The following is a 17,956-nucleotide window of genomic DNA, read 5'->3' as shown; positions in this document are numbered from 1 at the left end:
GCATCGCTCCATGTGGATGAAGTCCAGTTGAATCACCTCAAAGGGATACGAAGGGGGAGCAAAACTGCCAGGAGGAGTTGGGGTTCCTTTGCCAGGATTGTACATTATACACACCATACAACTCTTCACCAGACGTTCAGCACATTTCGTAATGCCATCATTCTTCCACACCGCAGCCAGCAATTTACAAATACCTTTCGCACTAATATGTGCTAACCCATGCGCCATTGTCACAACGGCCAGCACATACGCATCAGGCAACATCCATCTTTTCTGATCAGACAAATCAATCCAACAACCATTCGCATCCAATTTTCCCGTACTTTCTTTCCACTTCGTCTTTTCAGTATCGGTAGCCTCATTCTGAATTGCTTTCACACTCTCGATAGTGTCCTCACACATACTCGATTCTGTAGGCCACCTAACCGAACTCGTCACATACATCCGAGTGCTAAGGTTCCGGGCAGTCTCCTTAGCAGTCTCATCCGCAAACGCGTTACCACGACCAATATCATCCGTCACCTTACGATGCGCACTACATTTAACAATGGCAACTTGCGTAGGCAAAGTCAATGCATCCAAAAGATCATTCACAAGCTGGCCATGCTGAATCTTCGTACCGTGCGACGTCAAGAAACCTCTCTCTCTCCACAGTCGTCCAAAACTATGTGCAACACCAAACGCGTATTGACTATCAGTAAACACATTTACACATTTCCCTTTCGCTAATACACCTGCTCTAGTAAGAGCAATCAGCTCTGCAGCTTGGGCAGAATTCTGATTCAACCTTGCAGTCTCAACAACAGTATTCAATGTTACAACAGCATAAGCAGTAGTCACATCGCCATTCGGTAACTTAAAACATGACCCATCCACGTACAAAGTGCCATCCGGATCTTCCAATGGGGTGTTTTTAAGGTCCACTCGACCTTTTGTTTCCTCTTCAGTCCTCAAGTAGCAGTCATGTTCTGCTACTTCATCTGACTCTGTGCTAATTGGTAACAGAGTTGCCGGGTTCAAAACGTTACAACGTTTTATCTGAATGTGGCTTGCCAAGAGCGTCAATTCGTACCCAGACAACCTCGCACTCGTCAAGTGCTGAGTTTTCGTTCGATTCAAAAGAGTATCGACTGCATGCGGAACCATCACCGTAAGCATATTATCCATGACCAATCCTGCTGATTGTCGGATGGAGACCGCAGCTGCCGCTGTTGCTCGTAAACAACTCGGCAATGCTCTAGCTACTGGGTCCAAGGTCGAGGAAAAATATGCACATGGACGTTGCTTACCACCAAAAGGTTGCGTTAAGACACTCAAAGCACAACCTTCCCTCTCGTGAACATATAACGTAAACGGCTTGCTGTAATCAGGGGTACCTAACACAGGAGCCGAACACAATGAATCACGCAGTTCAGAAAAACTTTTCTGACATTCTTCCGTCCATGGTAAAGGAGTTGAAACATCCTTGCACGTAAGAGCCACCAATGGTTTCGCTAGCAATGAAAAATTTGGAATCCATTGTCTGCAGTACGACGTGATACCTAGAAAGGCACGCATATCTCTTTGGGTTTTTGGCACAGCCATTCGCGCAATCGCTGCAATTCTCTCTGGGGTCAATCTCCTTCCCTCCTTTGACAATAAGTGACCTAGATAGGTTACTTCTTGACAACAATATTGGAGTTTAGAAGGTGACACCTTGTGATTTAACTCACAGAGATGTTGCAGCAACGACACCGTAGCAATTTTGCAAATGTCCTGAGTATCAGCAGCCACCAATAAGTCGTCGACATATTGGATCAAGGCCGCACAACCGGTAACCTAAATGCATCCAATTGACCCTTCAAGGCTTGACTGTAAATAGATGGACTTTCACAGTAGCCCTGAGGGGCGCGTTTGAACCGGAAGCTACGTCCACCGAGAGAGAAACCGAAAAGGTCCCTGCTCTCTTCGGCAATCGGGATGCTGAAAAACGCATTTTTCAAGTCAATCACCGAAAACCATGATGCAGAAGCTGGAATCAGAGTCAGTAGCGCCGTGATGTCAGGCACAACAGGAAATTGAGGAACCACAATTTTATTCACCTCCCGTAAATCGATAACAAAGCGATAAACGGGTGGTTTGGAAGGATCTGTACGTTTAAGAATGGGCAGCACAGGGCTGTTGCACACGTTTCCCCGAGTTTCTTCAATAACATCTTTCTCAATCAAATCATAAATGATCGCCAACAGTGCTCGTTCACCATCAAGGGAGATACGATATTGGGGAATACGTGGCAGTCGCACATTAGATTTCAACTGAACAACATAAGGGGAGATATCAAGCAGGCCCACGTCATTTGGACCCGTTGCCCACAAAGACGCAGGAAGAGAACTCAATTCCGGTGGGAGCTTATCGAGGGACAAATACATGGGAGAGACAACCCTCTCTCCTAACGTAAGCTGTACACCCGCAGGAGAACAATACAAAGTCGCATACAAACGTTTAAGCAAATCCAGGCCCAAAAGATTTTCACCACAACCCGTAGTCAAAATCAACGGAGCTTCTAGCTCACGTGGCCCAATTTTAAGGGGCAAAGGGCGTGAAACTGGGTTGCTAACAGGGGCGCCAGAGAATCCAACGGAAACATTTGTTAAGCCAGACAAAGGTGCGCCAGGGAGTTTCGAATACATGATAGAACTTTTCGCTGCACCAGTGTCCAACAGAAAAGGCTCAACGACGCCCGATGTGGCAACTGCGACGTAAGGCCCTCTCTGATCAACCGGAACTGATACCTCTCCCTCTCCTTGTCTATGGCTGTCCTAGTAATTACCGTCGTCAGTCCCCTGATCGACGTAATAATCGTCTACATTGTACTGCGCAGATCGTCCTTGCGACGATCCACGTTGATCGAAACAGTTATTAGAATTGGATGAGTTGTCTGAGCGATCGTTCTGAGCACCACGACCTCTACCACGTGATGTTTGCTGTGAAGCAACACGACCTCCTCTAGATGAGTTACCACTATTACGTTCATTCAAAACAGGGCAATCGAACTTAATGTGTCCCTCCTGTCTACAATAAGCACATTGATTGTACCCTAACGAGGATCTTTGGGAGGAGGAGTCGTTACGCGGCTGCGATCGATTCGATTGCGACTGTGATCTATTCTGCTGGGGATTAGTCTGAATCGAACGTGGAGGATACGCTTGCTGAAGCAACACTTTAGTTTTTAGCTCTTTCGTCTTTTTATCGGCACGGTCGTTCTCTTCTTTTTCTCTATTCTCATAGTATTGTGCCGTAGCCAATATCTGAGCCGAAGTAGAAACGGCCCATGCACTTTCCGAATTTCTCAATTTATTGCTCAAGTCGGGCAATAAATTCGAAACAAATTTATCCACAAACAATCTCTGACCACCCTCAGTACCCATATCCTGTCCACTATGGTCAATGAATGCTTCCTCGAACCTCGTAAAGAAGTCGGAAACACTCTCATCTTTCTTCTGCTTACAAGCTGACAATTTGTCCCAATTCACTCTCATAGCTGGCATAAGAGTTTTCATTAATGTTATTATTCTTTGAGGGAGAGCAGCAATCAACTGTTCAGGCTTAGCGCCACCGACTTGCAACCCATCTGCCGCCACAATGGCCGCCCAATCACCACCTAATTCATTTGCGTGATTTTCCTGGCGAATCTTAGCCCATACCGGCTGCGGTACGACATTGCCAAACAACATATCGATATCGGCAAGATTCATTATCGTAGCGTCTACGAGCTGCGATAATTCCTTGTAATACCCTGCAGGATTTTTGCGAGGGTCAGGCAAAGATTGCTTCACATGTAACACTTCCGATCTTTTCCATGGGAGATGTATCCATACTCTCTGGAAATGCGGCGGAATAATAGGAATAGCAGTAGCATCACCTGGCATCCACACTGGTGGAACTTCCCGCATAGGGTATTGGCCAGACTCGTCTGGTTGTTTTTCAATATCCTCAACAAACAAAGCATGAGGTATCGGAGCGGGACGAAAAGATAGCAATCGTTCAACAGCACGTCGAACGTTAGTATCCACTATCAGCCCATTTGCGAACTGAAGCTGGAGATCAGACAGAGCGGTGAGCACCTCGTCAGGCGCATCGACCGCTATTTGATCATAAAGGAATTTACACATTTCGTTAAACACATATCTCTGGGTTGGTATATTGAATTGACAAAATGTTTCGAGGACAACACGAGGTGGGCATCTAAGAGGGTTTACCATCCAACCCATCGCCATATTATATAGCGCAACGCGCTCTCTATTTCCAGGAAGCTGACTACGTCTCTGAGGACCATCAGAACCAGCGGACCCATGAACAGGTCCGAGCGAATGAAAGAAGCTAGTCGCAAGAGGAGAATTGCGACTACGAACAGAGGGAGAAGAATAGGACACAGGGCTAACAAGAGAAGGAGTAGAAACAGTAGCAACAGCAGGAGTTAACAAAACAGGAGCAGTAGCAGGAGCAGTAGCGGGAACAGGAGTATGTGGAAGCGGAGGAGCAGTAGGAATAGAAACAGACAAAGGAGCAGGAACAGTCGGAAGAACGGGTGCAGGTTGAGGAACAGGCGGAGGAGGAATGGGCGGAAGAACAGGTACGGCAGGGACCACAGGAGCTGCGGTACCCTGTACGTATGGAGGTGGCGACTTCATAAGATAAGACATTAAGGGATCCTCAACTGGCTCTTCCTTCTTTTCCGACTCCGTAGGCAAAGCAGGATAACATTTATCTACGGTCATACGCTGTAATCTGTCAAACACTTCCTTGTCCTTAACCTCCTTATCTCGCTGAAATTGCTCTGCTTTCTTCACTATGGTAGCTACGTTATCTCGCTGATTACGTTTAGTCTGTCTGATTTCTTTCTGTCGGGCTTCTTTGCGCCACAACCGAAAGGCATCAAACATGGCCGGCCTTGACTTTCTTTCGAACAATTTAATCTCTAGATTATCTAAAATCGGGGCCTCGAAGCTACCATGAGGTGGCCAACGAAGGTCGCCGTCCTTTTTCGTGTATTTAATCCAGTAATCGTTAAAGGTAACTGGGCCTAGCCCATGCTTACTATAGAGCTCATACGTGGGAGTTCCAACCGGAGGTATCGGACACGAGTCCTCCAATCGGGAATCCATGCAACAAGGCTTGAAACAACTAAACAAAGGACTACGACCAGGCATCTCGCACAGTAGCCGAGTTTCACAAACTTCAAGGGTTACGGGATTTACCAAGTCCCAGCAAAGAACAAAACCCTCGGTCTTTGGCGGCTGCAGTCGTCAAACAACACAACAAAGTACGCTAGCAAAGTGTCACCGACAAAAACACTCACACAGCGTTAACAACAAAAAACACTCGCTAAAGTGTCAACAACCAAGAACTATGGGAGCGACCCACAAATACTTAACTCAAAAATCGATGGCGTCACCAGGAAGGCCCGTCAATCGTCTCGCTATACCAAGGTCTACGCCAGGCGCCAAAACGGGTCTACAGTCAGGGCAGCAGTCCGTCGCAGCCGTCCGGAGGCGGGAATCTTCGCGGGAAAAGTCTTCGGGCCACTTATTTCGACAACAGGATCGATGAAGCGGAGTGCACCTTCCCTCGGAGATTTCACACGAAGTTCCTCACGATCGTCGGGCTTGGACCGGTACCACTGATGCAGCCCCACGCTGGGCGCCAACTGAAGGACTGGGTTCTTTAAGACCCAGCGGTGCCAGGGCACAACACCTGAAACCTTCGTGGGTAACCTGCTCCGGCGTACAACTCACAGAGACACGGGACACTTCCTTCGACGTCAAAGATTCAAGGTTTATTTGCTGCAGGGAACACAGAGATCACGACAAGTACACAACGTGCAACTTGGGGAGACTGCTTCAAATTGGTTCTGTGGATCGCTCCTTTTATACAGTTTTTACCCATAGGATAACATGAACACAAAAGTTTACAACCCAGTTCCCACAATTATCCCCCAGAGGGGTCGCTTTGGTCACTTTGAAACACATGAGGTCCAGAACATAAGTGCGGAAACATTTGGCGGTTCCCAACTGTAGAAGCCCATCTTCCCACCATTAGCAAATTCCAATCAGCAGTAAAACAGATCGAAATAGGAACAAGGACAGGTGTAGAGGAAGACGGAGACAGTGGGGAGATCGAAAAGGGTGTAAAAGGGGAGGTAACGGGAAACACGAGATACAGGCATCAAAGGGACGTGCCTAATGAGATGCACGGCTGAGACAATAAGCCCGTGCGGCAAGATGAGCCTCGAGCGGCGCCATCTGCCTTACAGTAGCATCCCCCTCGTCATAAAGGCACTTACAAAGAACATGTGTCTTCCGCAAATATCTTGGGAGTCCCAGGGTCGCGAAGCGGACAACGTCCGTTCGCTGGCTACTTGAGGGCAAGAGACAAAATGGATGCCGTATCTAAGATGGAACCCGTGGGTACAGATGAAAAACCCACATAACAAACGAACGGTTTAAGTTAGCACAGCGAAACTGCGCACACTTACTAAACTCGTCATTTGCGGTTCATAGATACCAGACTCGACCATATTCGTGCGAGTCGAAAACACCACTTACAATTGTCACGGAACCTCAAGGGCTCATTTTTCCACCTGTCATTTATTGATCGCAAGAGAGGGAAACCAAACAAAGCTGAGAGGCGTAGAGCTGTCTACCCGGGATAAAACCTTTTTCATCTGCATTGACCACTGTATACTTTGATAGTCTCTTAGCGAGGATTCCTGCAAAGATTTTATAATTGCAGTTCAGCAGCGAAATTGGTCTGCATTACTCAGCCTCTTTAGGGTCCTTGCCTGGTTTCAATATCAAGACCGCTGTTTGCCTCATACCAAGACGGGGTACCTCCTTGCTCTCTAAGTAAATCTCATTAAATAGAGATTTCCAGACTGGGACAATATTTCCAATCAACAGTGTATAAAATTCTGCAGGAATCCCGTCGGGCCCGCTGATTACCCATTCTTCATATTACCCACCTGTTTTCTGATTTTATCTTCCCTGATCTCAGCCTGAAGAGAAGCTCCTTGTTCCTCTGATAGCCTGGGTAAAGCCTTGTTTGACAGCAAGTTTTTGATTTCCTGAGGGTCTGAGTCAATATCTTAATGATATGCTGCACTCAGGGTACTTAACAATTCTGCTTTAAGATCTTTCTCTACCTTCAATACCCTTCCTGTTCCTACCAGTGTTTCAATTTGGTTTCTGACCGGCTTGGTTTGTTTCCCATGCCAAAAGCTCTCCACTCTGATCTCCATACCCAAAGTGCTGGAGTCCACACATGTTCCACTTATCATGCATCTTTTCCTCAAGGACAGCCCTGTGGTCGCCCTGCAGACTCTGGCTCACCCCTAAGGTTTATATTGCGCCCCATCATATGCTCAATTGAAGCCTGAATCTCACTTACTTTCTGGGCAATTTTGTTAGTCCGATCCTCCACCCTTTTTAAACTCTAGACGCTTCACATGAGCCTCCTTTATTTTGCTCAGCTTCAGATGCCCTTTATAGGCATCACAGACCATCTACCCACCAGCACTACCAGTGTCTCTTTGAAAAAGACCCTCAAATCCTGACTTAAACCCTCCATTATGTGGTGATCTTGCAGTAACGTTCTGTCCGAAGACCACCTTCCCATGGGCTTTGTCGCAGGTAACTCTTTTGACCGCTGCACTGCAGCATGATCTGAAACGGAAGCCGGAGAGAGTTTCTGACTTGACGGATTGGGCCAATGTTCTATCAAGAAGAAAATAGTCAATGCGAGAATGATGTCATTACTTCTTGCTATAGAATGTATAGTTTCCGGCCTGTTCTCGTCGTTCATCCATCAGCCCCAAATCCTACATCAGATCTCTAATCCTGACCATTACTTTTGACAGGCTGGCATACTTGGACTTCAGATGTCCTATCCAGATCTTGTCCAGAACCACATTTTTTTTTTGTATGTTCTTATATAGCGCTCGATCACTGGGGAGGTATCTCGGCGCTTGCCTTGGGAACCCGTCCTGGCTTTTCCCTGTGAGATAGCACCCTACAGGGCATCCCCAAGGTGAAAGCCAGGCATCCCCCCGCGGGGGGCCGTTGTGGAGATTAAGCAAGCTTAATGCCCAGAGTTGCAGAGTGTGAACCCATGATTAGGTCAGGCACCGAAGCGAAAATTATCGAGTCCGTGGACATTTGAGCTCAAGACCTTGACGCGTCGGGAATTGAACCCTGGTCCCGGTTCTGACCTCTGCTTCAGGGTCTGCCTGCTCTAACCAGTGAGCCACACTTCTCCACATTAAAATCATCGCCACATATGGGTACATAGAATTTACCAGGTGCTTTTCTAAAATGTTCAGCTGGCTGGGATCATCGCTATTAGGCCCATAGTACCCCACGCATGACCATTCAAATTCTCCGATTTCTAGAATAGCCAGAACCCATCTGTCTGATCGGTCCATCATATTACTTCGTATTTTAATGTAACAATTCTATTTAACCCTTATGACAGCCCCCTTGGGTGTTACAGAACTGATCCGAACACCCTATATCCTGTGTCCAGGAGTATCACAGGAAGGAAAGTAAACACACTGATTTCATCAAGTGCATTTCCTGAACTATGTTTACCTGAGCTTTTGCTCTGTTTGGTACTTCCAGGACCAGTCCTAATCGTTTCCTGGCTCTTAAACAATTCACATTCCAAGTGATTATCTCTACCTCAGCACCTTGCATCTATATTGTATCTCCGTATCCATAAGCTCGCTCATTGTCACATACAGGCCTTTACTGGGATTTCCCTTATTGTACTGAGGACATTTTTATTTTCTCTCACTTGTCTACCCACCCTGAGGAACCCTACTAACTACAGATGATGATAGCAATCACACCTTTAGGGCCTCTCCAGGTGAAACCCAAGGTCCCGCCAACTCTAATCCTGACACTAAACCCCATACATTGGGGTTAGTTGAATACTACAGTTAACTACTCATGGTATGTTAAACAATTTCTTTTTTTTAAAATTCTTTTTATTAGCAAAATTAAAGGTGTGACGGTCATCACATTAATGATACATTATATTCATATGTACAATTGGGAGACATAAGGCATAGGAAACATTGACGGTGTAAAAACAATCAAAGCAGTGCACCACATTTCAATTCACAGTACGAGCGGTTCGTCAACTGAGGCAATTTGGGGGGTTCACAGATGTTGCCTCTGTACTCGTTCCATTTGGACCAAACTTCAATCAATTTTCGTGGGCATCCACGTGCCACGTACACCGTTTTCTCCTGGAGCATGCACCAGTCAATGTCAGTCTTCCAGGTGCCCAGTCTCGGAGGCCTCGTTGCCCCCCACTGTCTAGCTATACTCCGTTTTGCAATGGCACAGCCCAGTGTAACTCGCAGTTAAACAATTTCTAAAGCGCACGGATAACCGTGGGTGGCTTGGCGTTGATAGGTATAGCAATTTGGCAAGAAAAAGGAGCACTAGATGTTAAAGAGCCAAGTTTTGAGCAGTTTTTCGTAAATAAGGTGGGAGCTGCTTTGATATTTAAGGGCAGACCGTTCCAGAGTGCATGGGCTTCTGAGAAGAAACAACTGCCGTCCCATTTGAGTCTCTTAAAACTGGGACGAGAGACATTCAGGGTGCTTTTAGATCGTAAATCTGTGCTGGGAATGTACCAGGTGAGAGCTTGTTTAAGATGGGAGGATCCTGTTCAGGTAAGGCCTTGTAGGTGAGACACAATGCCTTTAATGTAATGCGGTTACTCACTGAAAGCTAGTGGAGTCCCCTAATGGTGGTAGAAACAGGTTGGAACTTGGGAAGATCAAGAATAAGTCTCACAACTGCATTCTGCATGCTCTGTAACTTTTTCACATACTGTTTTTGAAGCTTGACATAAAGTCCATTACAGTAATCCAGTTTAGTGAGAACAAGTAATATAATAATTGTTTTTCTTGAAGTAAGAGGAATGAAAGAGAGGTTCATAATAGTTCTCATGGTGTTAAAACTGGAAGAGAACTGAACTAATGTGTTTATTAAAATTCAACTTTTCTATGAATGCCTAGATTTTTAACTTGTTGGACCGGAATGGGGAGTCATCAGCCCCATCTGTGCATCGTGCACTTATTCTGACCAAACTAATATAATCTACTTTTAATCAAGCACTTGGAATACAGCCTTGAGTAATTATAGGATTAACTCCCTTAGCTACTAGGATTCGCTGATGCTTTAATTTTCCTGATTAGTTTGTCAGCCTCATCGCCTCCCCTTACAATATGCATCTTGTTCCTCCACATGACGTTTAGTGCTGCTGGAATTTTAAACTGAGCTATAGCGCCCAGGTCCCTTAGTTCTTTCATTCTCTTCCCCAAGCTCCCACTGCCGTTGCGCTGTAAGTCGGGCCACATCTGATCTGACAGGTGTGTGTAGCTATTCGTCAGGCTGGCATTAATTCCACCAGCTGCAAGGGTCTGAGCTGAGTTCTAGGCACCAGCACTCATTGATTTACAAATTAAGCACTAGGCTGTGACCATTAGAACAGGGTCAAGATTCATTTGCTTATGGCTGGATCCAAACTGAGGTGGCATGGTGTGCAAAATAATGATGGGCTGAGATGCATCCCAGAGTAATTACCAGTGGCTGAAACCAATTAATTCAAGAATTCCACTCGATACTGAAACACTTTTTTTGTATGCTTCAGTGATGCCTTAGCACAAGCCACAAGTTAAGAGACCGTTGAGCACCGCCATGGAGAGTTCAACAGTCCAGTCTGCTAAGAGCGAGGGCTGAGGACCTGGTCCATCCCGCCTTCAAACGATGGAGATGAGCGGTGCTGAAGATGAGCACTTGACCCTTGTGCCTGTTCCCTACACCGCATCACTGATTTCCAGATCCATCAGATGGACAGAGAGGTCCTTGTGACTATGCCTGCCACTGTACCTGTGACCAAACCAACGCAGGCTAAGAAGACCTCGAGTCAAGCAAGCTTCTGGGAGCTGTACGCTCAGCTACTGCTTCAATGAAAAGTAAGGGTTCTCTGTGTTCCAAGAGTATCCTGTGAGAACTGGTTGGTGCTGATCAGGGCTTCATGCGGTAAACAACCCTGACCACGAAACAGTCACCCCACATATTGTAACATCGCAGTCGTTATAATGACAGCGTTATAACAACGCATACCATTACCTCGCAAGTCGTAACAACGACTTGCGGAGGGGGGAGAAGTTGTTGGATTTAAAATCCAACACCTTCCCTACTGTCAGCACAGACTGGAGCTGGAATCGTAAATTATACTATTCCAACATCCAGCGTCCCCCTCCGCAAGTTGTTGTTATGACTTGCGGGGTAATGGTATGCGTTGTTACAACGCGGCCATGGTAGCGACCGCATGTTAACATGCGGGGTGGCGGCCTGCGAAAAAACGAGGCATATTCCTTCATGGCTGACTCCATCGCTGCTCTTATCAAGGCCACCCTATGGTCTGCCTGCGCTGTGCGGACTCCTAAAAATCTCATTCCTGCGTGATCCAGAAGAAGCTGCAGGAGGGCTGTTGTGTCCCCGCCGAGCCATCGACTTTCATTTCCTGAGGAAAGAGTCCCCGCACCAAAGACCAGAGCTTGGCTCAAATGGAGCTTGGAGCACTGAGTTCTTGAAAACCCCAATGAAGAGCATGGGATCATCTTGAACTGCAAAGTAAGTAAGATATTGAACATGTGACACTGATTAACAGAACCCTATGTGAACTCTGCAATAGTCTTTTGGAGAGAATTGAAACTATGTCCCAATCTGCCCAGCCGGAAGCTAGACCTCGTTTCATAATAAATATTATACGTAATTTAAGAGAAAACAATGCAAGCATAAAACCTCCTGAAGTTATTAGTCAATATCCTTAACAGTACGTAAAGGTATATATGGGTTTATAAATAGAGTAGTCGCTTGGACAGTATATTTAATGTGAGAGATGCCTGTCCTGATGGATCTGAGGGTTCAAACCTTGACTATTGACTTAGTTGCCTCTTGAAAGCCAAAGTCTCACCAAGAGGCACATGTCCATTTAGTGAGCTTGCTGGTGGACCTACCCCTCCCAGGGACAGGGACTGTGCCCAGATTTCCTGATCGCCTTTGAGTCCCACACACCTCAGAGCACTAGCCGGGCACCTCGACTCAGCCGAAAGGGTCAGTCATTTAAAAAAAAGTTTTTTTTAAATAAGGCATTGTACACCTTGACATGTTTTAAAGTGGTTTCCAGCACATTTCAGGTCTGTTACTTTAGAAATCCAATATCTAATAGGAACCTTCGGGAGCCTGGGGTGAATGACGTCAGCAGGAGTGGTTCTGGTAATATTTACTATGGACAAGTAGTAATTCTGTTCAAGACGAGTACCATGTTGTGGTTTCCCTAAAACGGAACACACGGGTTTAAAAAATTATTACTAATTAAGGCACTAAGGTTTCAACTTTACAAATTGAGTGGTATCAAAAACAGTGCTTTTTGCTAAGTGACAGTACAATGATAATTCAATCACAATTTGTAATCACCCAAGGAATTTTAGTTTCGAATACCTAACTTTTTTTAAATACAATTTGCATCAAGGAATATATACTTATTTAATCCTCATCAGACTATTAGAGCAAAAAATTAAAAAAAATCAAGGAAAAACGTCTTAAAATTATTAAAAGAGCAAAACCATTTATTCTTCTGACTACTATATAAATGTTCTCTGCTTTGTAAGTTCTTTCCCATTGGTAAATCTGAACGTTGACATAAAGCTTGAACACAAACTGGCTCCAGGTCGCGTACAAATATGCTAGCCATTTTTTTGCCTCTCTTGCCATGGCAACTCTTTTCATGTACGTAAGAGAGGATTCTTTTTTTACTTTCAGTTATTCCTGTGTAAGTCCTGGGTTTGGTTGCTGTTTATCTATTTAGGTTACTTATAATGATTGTATACTTCACTATTAGTTTGTACCTAGCTTTCTTTGGATTATTGTAATTTGTGTTTGACATATCCCTTAATTTGCAAATCAGGCCTTGTTGCTTTCTGCTGAAGAATTGATGTAGGAACTCAACAGTGGAAATGGGACCTTTGGACATAGTCCTCCTTCTAACCAACATTGACGTGCAACTATAAGCTGCTGCTCTGCTCTTCTTGCGTCTTAAGCTTTCGGTCATAGAACTAGGTCAGTCATGCCTCTGCAACTTGTCTTAAATACCTGAAGAATAGCCATTTCTTAGTTAAGTCTGGTAAGAGGAAGCGCTGAAGGTTAGATACTCAGCTGTCAGATGGATGACTGTTTTGATATCATTTTGCTTAAGTAAAAGTTCCAAATAAAAATGGTGGTAACCATCTCCACTTTTCTTACAGGAAATTGGCTAACTGTGACCGCTTGATAGAAGTGGAAGACATGCTGATGATGGGACGTAAGCCAGATCCAATGTGCGTCTTCACCTACGTTCAGTCTTTATACAATCACCTTCGTCGTTTTGAGTGAAGCCCTTGACCACCACAGACTGAAAGGCTGCAGAGACTCAGAGCTGTACTTGGTTAAAGCCGTCGTCGCCATTAGTAGGGGCAAAGTAACAGCGGAGCCCTTGTTACTACTACGAAGGCGACGGCTAAAGCTCTACTTGCCTTGGGTGGGTTTCATTGATTAGATGTCGGCTGTATAATATGTAACACTGCGCTGGCCGGCAACGGGAAGTGAAGGAATGTCTCACATGAAAAAATTCAAAAGTATTGTGGTGCTAATAGGCTATTTTAAAACTTATTTGTATTAAAGATTTTATAGAATTGCAATTTTAACCAAAGACTTAGTATAAATTGTTTTCACGGCTAATATTTTGTACAGTAGTAGTTAGTCTAAATATCATGCACAGAATTTTACTCTTCCAGTTAGTACATTGAAAAGGTCATGAAGCAAATAAGATAGTTTTTTATGAATGGGGAGGTGGGAGCAGAAGTTTGTTTTTAAATCACCGTTGAGGCACTAGTGACCGACTGTAGTTGGAAATCCGTCTGAAATACCGTCTTTAATGAAGTCTGGTGAGATGAAAACATTTTTTTTCATTATTACAACCACTTTACTAAAATCTCCCACCGTAAAATAACTAACGTTCTTAGAGCTAGATATTACACTCTCCTAATTGTCATTAAAAGCACTGACTAAGTTTATATTTTCAATGTAGGCAACCACTATAAAAAGTGATTTGGTACTGTATAACCCTACACAAAGAGATGGTAATTCTCAAGGAGCGGACATGTTTGTATTTGGGGTATGGCAGCTGCACAGAGCTTGGACCTGTGAGCTTTGGCTGAAAGTCCTCTCTCCTTCCCCCCCCCCCCCCCACCCCCCTTAGTGGTCAAGGGTCCTGGGCTCCCACTTTGGTAAGCCCAGGATAGTGTGGGTTGGAATCATTTGGCCTTATTCAAATTGGGCAAATAGCTTTTGCACCTGCCATCTGCAAGTGGAATGAAGTGTAAATCACTTGGATGAAACTAGCGGCTTGGTGTCTTTCATGATTGCCTGCTGCAAAATTGACATGGCCCAGATAATTTATTTAGCATTAGTTTATTATTGCTGTACTTATGTTCACATTTTACACATTGTCTCACTCAAATAGTCATGCATTCAACGTAAATTGTTGTGTAACTCTTTGTACACTGGTTTGTTCATTTTAGTTTCTTTTTACACTGGTTTTGTTTTTAAAGTTATTTATATGAAAGGAGGTTGTCAATTCAGTATGTGAAGTTTGCTAAACAACGCTCCTCGAAGCATGCAATGCAACCTTGAGACGGTAGAATTTCAGAAGAGTGGATGCTAGCCTTGTGACTTTAGCCATAAACAAATGCTTTCTTTTTAATATCCTCTTTTGCTAAAGGGTGGTTTATTCTTCATCATACTCATGTCACATTTTGAATAGAGGTTAGAATGGAGCTGAGGAGCCTGTAGTCCATAGCCACTGAAGAAGAGGTCATTCTTGAAAGATGTTTGGTAACTCTTTAATGACTTGTATTGATCTAGCCCTTTCCTGATGTTTATTTTAAAATGATTGTGGCTTTTGCCATATTTTTAAAGAACAATCTTGTAACTGTTGATGTCCACAGTACACATGCCCTTGTACAAGGGTATTCGGAGGATAATGTGCAATGAGGCATAAACAGGAATTCCACCTGCATCCAGCCATCTCGTCTGTTCCACCACGATGTCAGATGTATCCTATTAGTGGAGACACTTAAACTAAAGTGTCATTTGTTGTGCAGTACAGGACTTAAGCATCCACATAGCAAGGGCCCCAAAGCCTACTGAGCTACTGCTAAGACAGTGATTTCAATCCAAGTGCAGCTGCTGATGTGGTTTTTTCGGTGGTACTTGGCACGTGTCCATAGCTAGAAAATTGGAAAATCATAGCAAGGTTTTTGTGAAATATACCAGATGTTAAACAGATGTGAGAGCAATGGACTTGCATTGTTGTAAATGTGGATCTGTTCTCAGAAGGCATTGCTACCTTCCTAGAATAGATCGAGATTGTGTGAAAAGACGGACTATTGGTTGTGGTGTAAAGCAAGGCAAACCTACAACAGTCAAAGCTCCAACTGTTCTCTCATACCTTTGTTCATTTAAGTGGATTCTATCCCAGGTTCCCTAAAGGATTGATTGCACTGGTGAGGATTTCCTGGAAAGGCTTAGCTTGTGATCAGTGAGAGGGAACGCAGTCTCTAAAATGCGTACAAAAGGTCTTTCATACTTTTCTCCTTTGTACACCCTCCACTATACGGAAACATGACCCACTCTAACTCGTAAGAGTACAGACGAAGAGCACACAAATTCTACCTTGGTCAAGGAAACAACTGCTACAGAGGCGATTAGCCAATTTCCCTGGTATGTTATAAGAGGAACATAGAAAGAACAAGAATAAAGGAAAGATTATCAACATTAGTTATAGCGAAGAACAAATGACCACAAGTAAGAACAGCCATTTGAAACTTCATCATCCAACCAACATCCTAAGAACAGCAGGTTCTGAGCCTATAACAGCAGAAGGATTCAAGTAGTTTTTCCCTCCTTTGTCACAGAAAGCATGAAGTAAATGTTTAAGATGTAACCGTACTCCCTAGACTACAACCCTTATTATAAAACTGAACACTACCCATTGCGTAGAAAAGATCTGAGCAGTCCTAGGGAACGATATCTATGTAATCTAAGACTGCATGCCTTTAGTATCCGTGTACATACAGATGTGCGGAACATTTTTACCAGCTCTTAGTAAAACACAAGTAAATGTTATTCAGCTGGTCCTTAAAAGCACGTATCCATTCTGTTAATTGCCTCTGCTGGCAAGGATAGCATTTGCTTGGTTTAGGTGTGACATACACAGTGGCTGATGCCAGAAAGAGATATTATTACAACAGCTTCCAGACATCATTTAGACCACTTCTTACTTGTTCATCCTTCAAGTGTCAAGGCTAACTACACAAAGGTGACATCCGATCGTGGCTAATGACTCAATGATGGCTGTTCATTTTTACCGCCTTCGGTCAACGCGCAGTCTGACCTCATTGGCTTCTTGAGATGCCACACACTGCTGTTATGTGGCGCAATTTTTATTGAAGCCTAGCTACAGACTTTAAGCTCTTCTAGAAAATCTACAGGTTTTTTAAAGGCAATTTAATACTGAAAAAGAGGCTATTATTTTTCATATTTCTTCTCAGATTTTCATTCATTAGGTGTTCGTGCCTGGTACTCTTTGTAAACATCTGGTGGAAAACCTTCATTAGCTGGACTTGAAAAATGATTGGACTACAATTGTGTTCCCAGTGTCTTTCACCCAAGTGACATCTAACGGATTGCATTACTCAGTGCCTAAGCTCGTTTCACCAGGGCTGAGGCATAATCTATACCCTGACAAAACCAGGTCATCATCCGGGAGACCTCTGGGCAGCCAGGTGCCTTACACCTTCCCCTGCGCAGCCATCGCTACTTATGGAACGCCAGGTCTGAAGTTGCTGTTCAGGTGTCGAAGGAGAGCTTAACCACACTGATCACTCCGGGTCTGTTTGTGCCTTGTGTGGTCCCATTCTTGCCTACTTCATGGAAAGAGAAAGACAGGACTTTGGAAGTATCTGTTACATACTATTGTCTTAAAATGACCAAATCCCACCCTCAAACTCTGCGCCAGCATATGGCTGGATTTCATGGATCCTGTTTAACAGCTGCACAGCAGTTTCATGTCAGGCTCAGGGCCCAGTCAGTTGCCCATCTGAGATCATTTGTGATCTGGTGTCACTGTGCCTGTATATTCTAAGTAGTTTAGGTTAGCACCCAGGGGTATTCTGTTTCTTTTAATTCTGCCTTTCATGTACAAGCACTGGTTGCAAAATGCTGAACACAAAGACGTCAAGAAGTTTATAGCAGCAGATGCTGCCCCTAATGTGGCTTGAAAATGGCACCGCTTACACTTTAATCCACCATGTTTACACACCCGCCATATATAACTGCTGATGATATGTATGAAGTTTTCATGGAACGTGAAGAAAAATTGTCAAATTGCCTACTTGCACATCAGTATTAATGTTATTAAACACAAATTCTACTGTGGTTGTATGTCGTGTGTCCTTTGGAAGGTTTGTCACGTTATCTTTAAATAAAATAAATGGTGCACACCCTGCAAAAAGCCTGCTGGAGCGCTGTAACACAAATAAAAATAAGTACTAAATAGCCTAAAAATCCATAAGAGAAATATTTCTAACTTAATAACGAAAACTATATAGCTGAAAATAGGGGCTTGATTATGATCTGGGTCCTGTAGGCAAGCTGTGGGTTAGTTATGTGGAGGGATTTGTAATGGTTTAAGTGATCCACTCATAGGCAGCCATTACGAGCATGTAAAGTTTTTAGGTCTGTGTTAGCCAAGACCTTTTTATTTTTACTAAAAAGATATGTATAACATACCAAAAGGG

General features: G+C 44.2%; 1 protein-coding gene across 2 annotated transcripts in view; it reads left to right on the top strand.

The window, feature by feature from the left end:
* SMTNL2 (smoothelin like 2) overlaps positions 1–17,594 on the top strand; it is a 379,037-nt gene extending 361,443 nt beyond the window's left edge. For both annotated transcript variants that reach the window (XM_086954547.1, XM_086954546.1), the window contains exon 9: positions 13,364–17,594. In XM_086954547.1, the coding sequence (XP_086810673.1) occupies positions 13,364–13,490 (127 nt within the window). In that variant the 3' untranslated portion in view covers positions 13,491–17,594. The remainder of the gene's footprint in view (positions 1–13,363) is intronic.
* Positions 17,595–17,956: the final 362 nt, after the last annotated feature.

The sequence above is a fragment of the Lissotriton vulgaris genome, chromosome 2_1 (genome assembly GCF_964263255.1).
Source record: "Lissotriton vulgaris chromosome 2_1, aLisVul1.2, whole genome shotgun sequence".
NCBI classification, from domain to species: Eukaryota; Metazoa; Chordata; class Amphibia; order Caudata; family Salamandridae; genus Lissotriton; species Lissotriton vulgaris.
The sequence above is the reverse complement of the archived record's forward strand: the minus strand, read 5'-3'. Positions and strand labels throughout refer to the sequence as shown.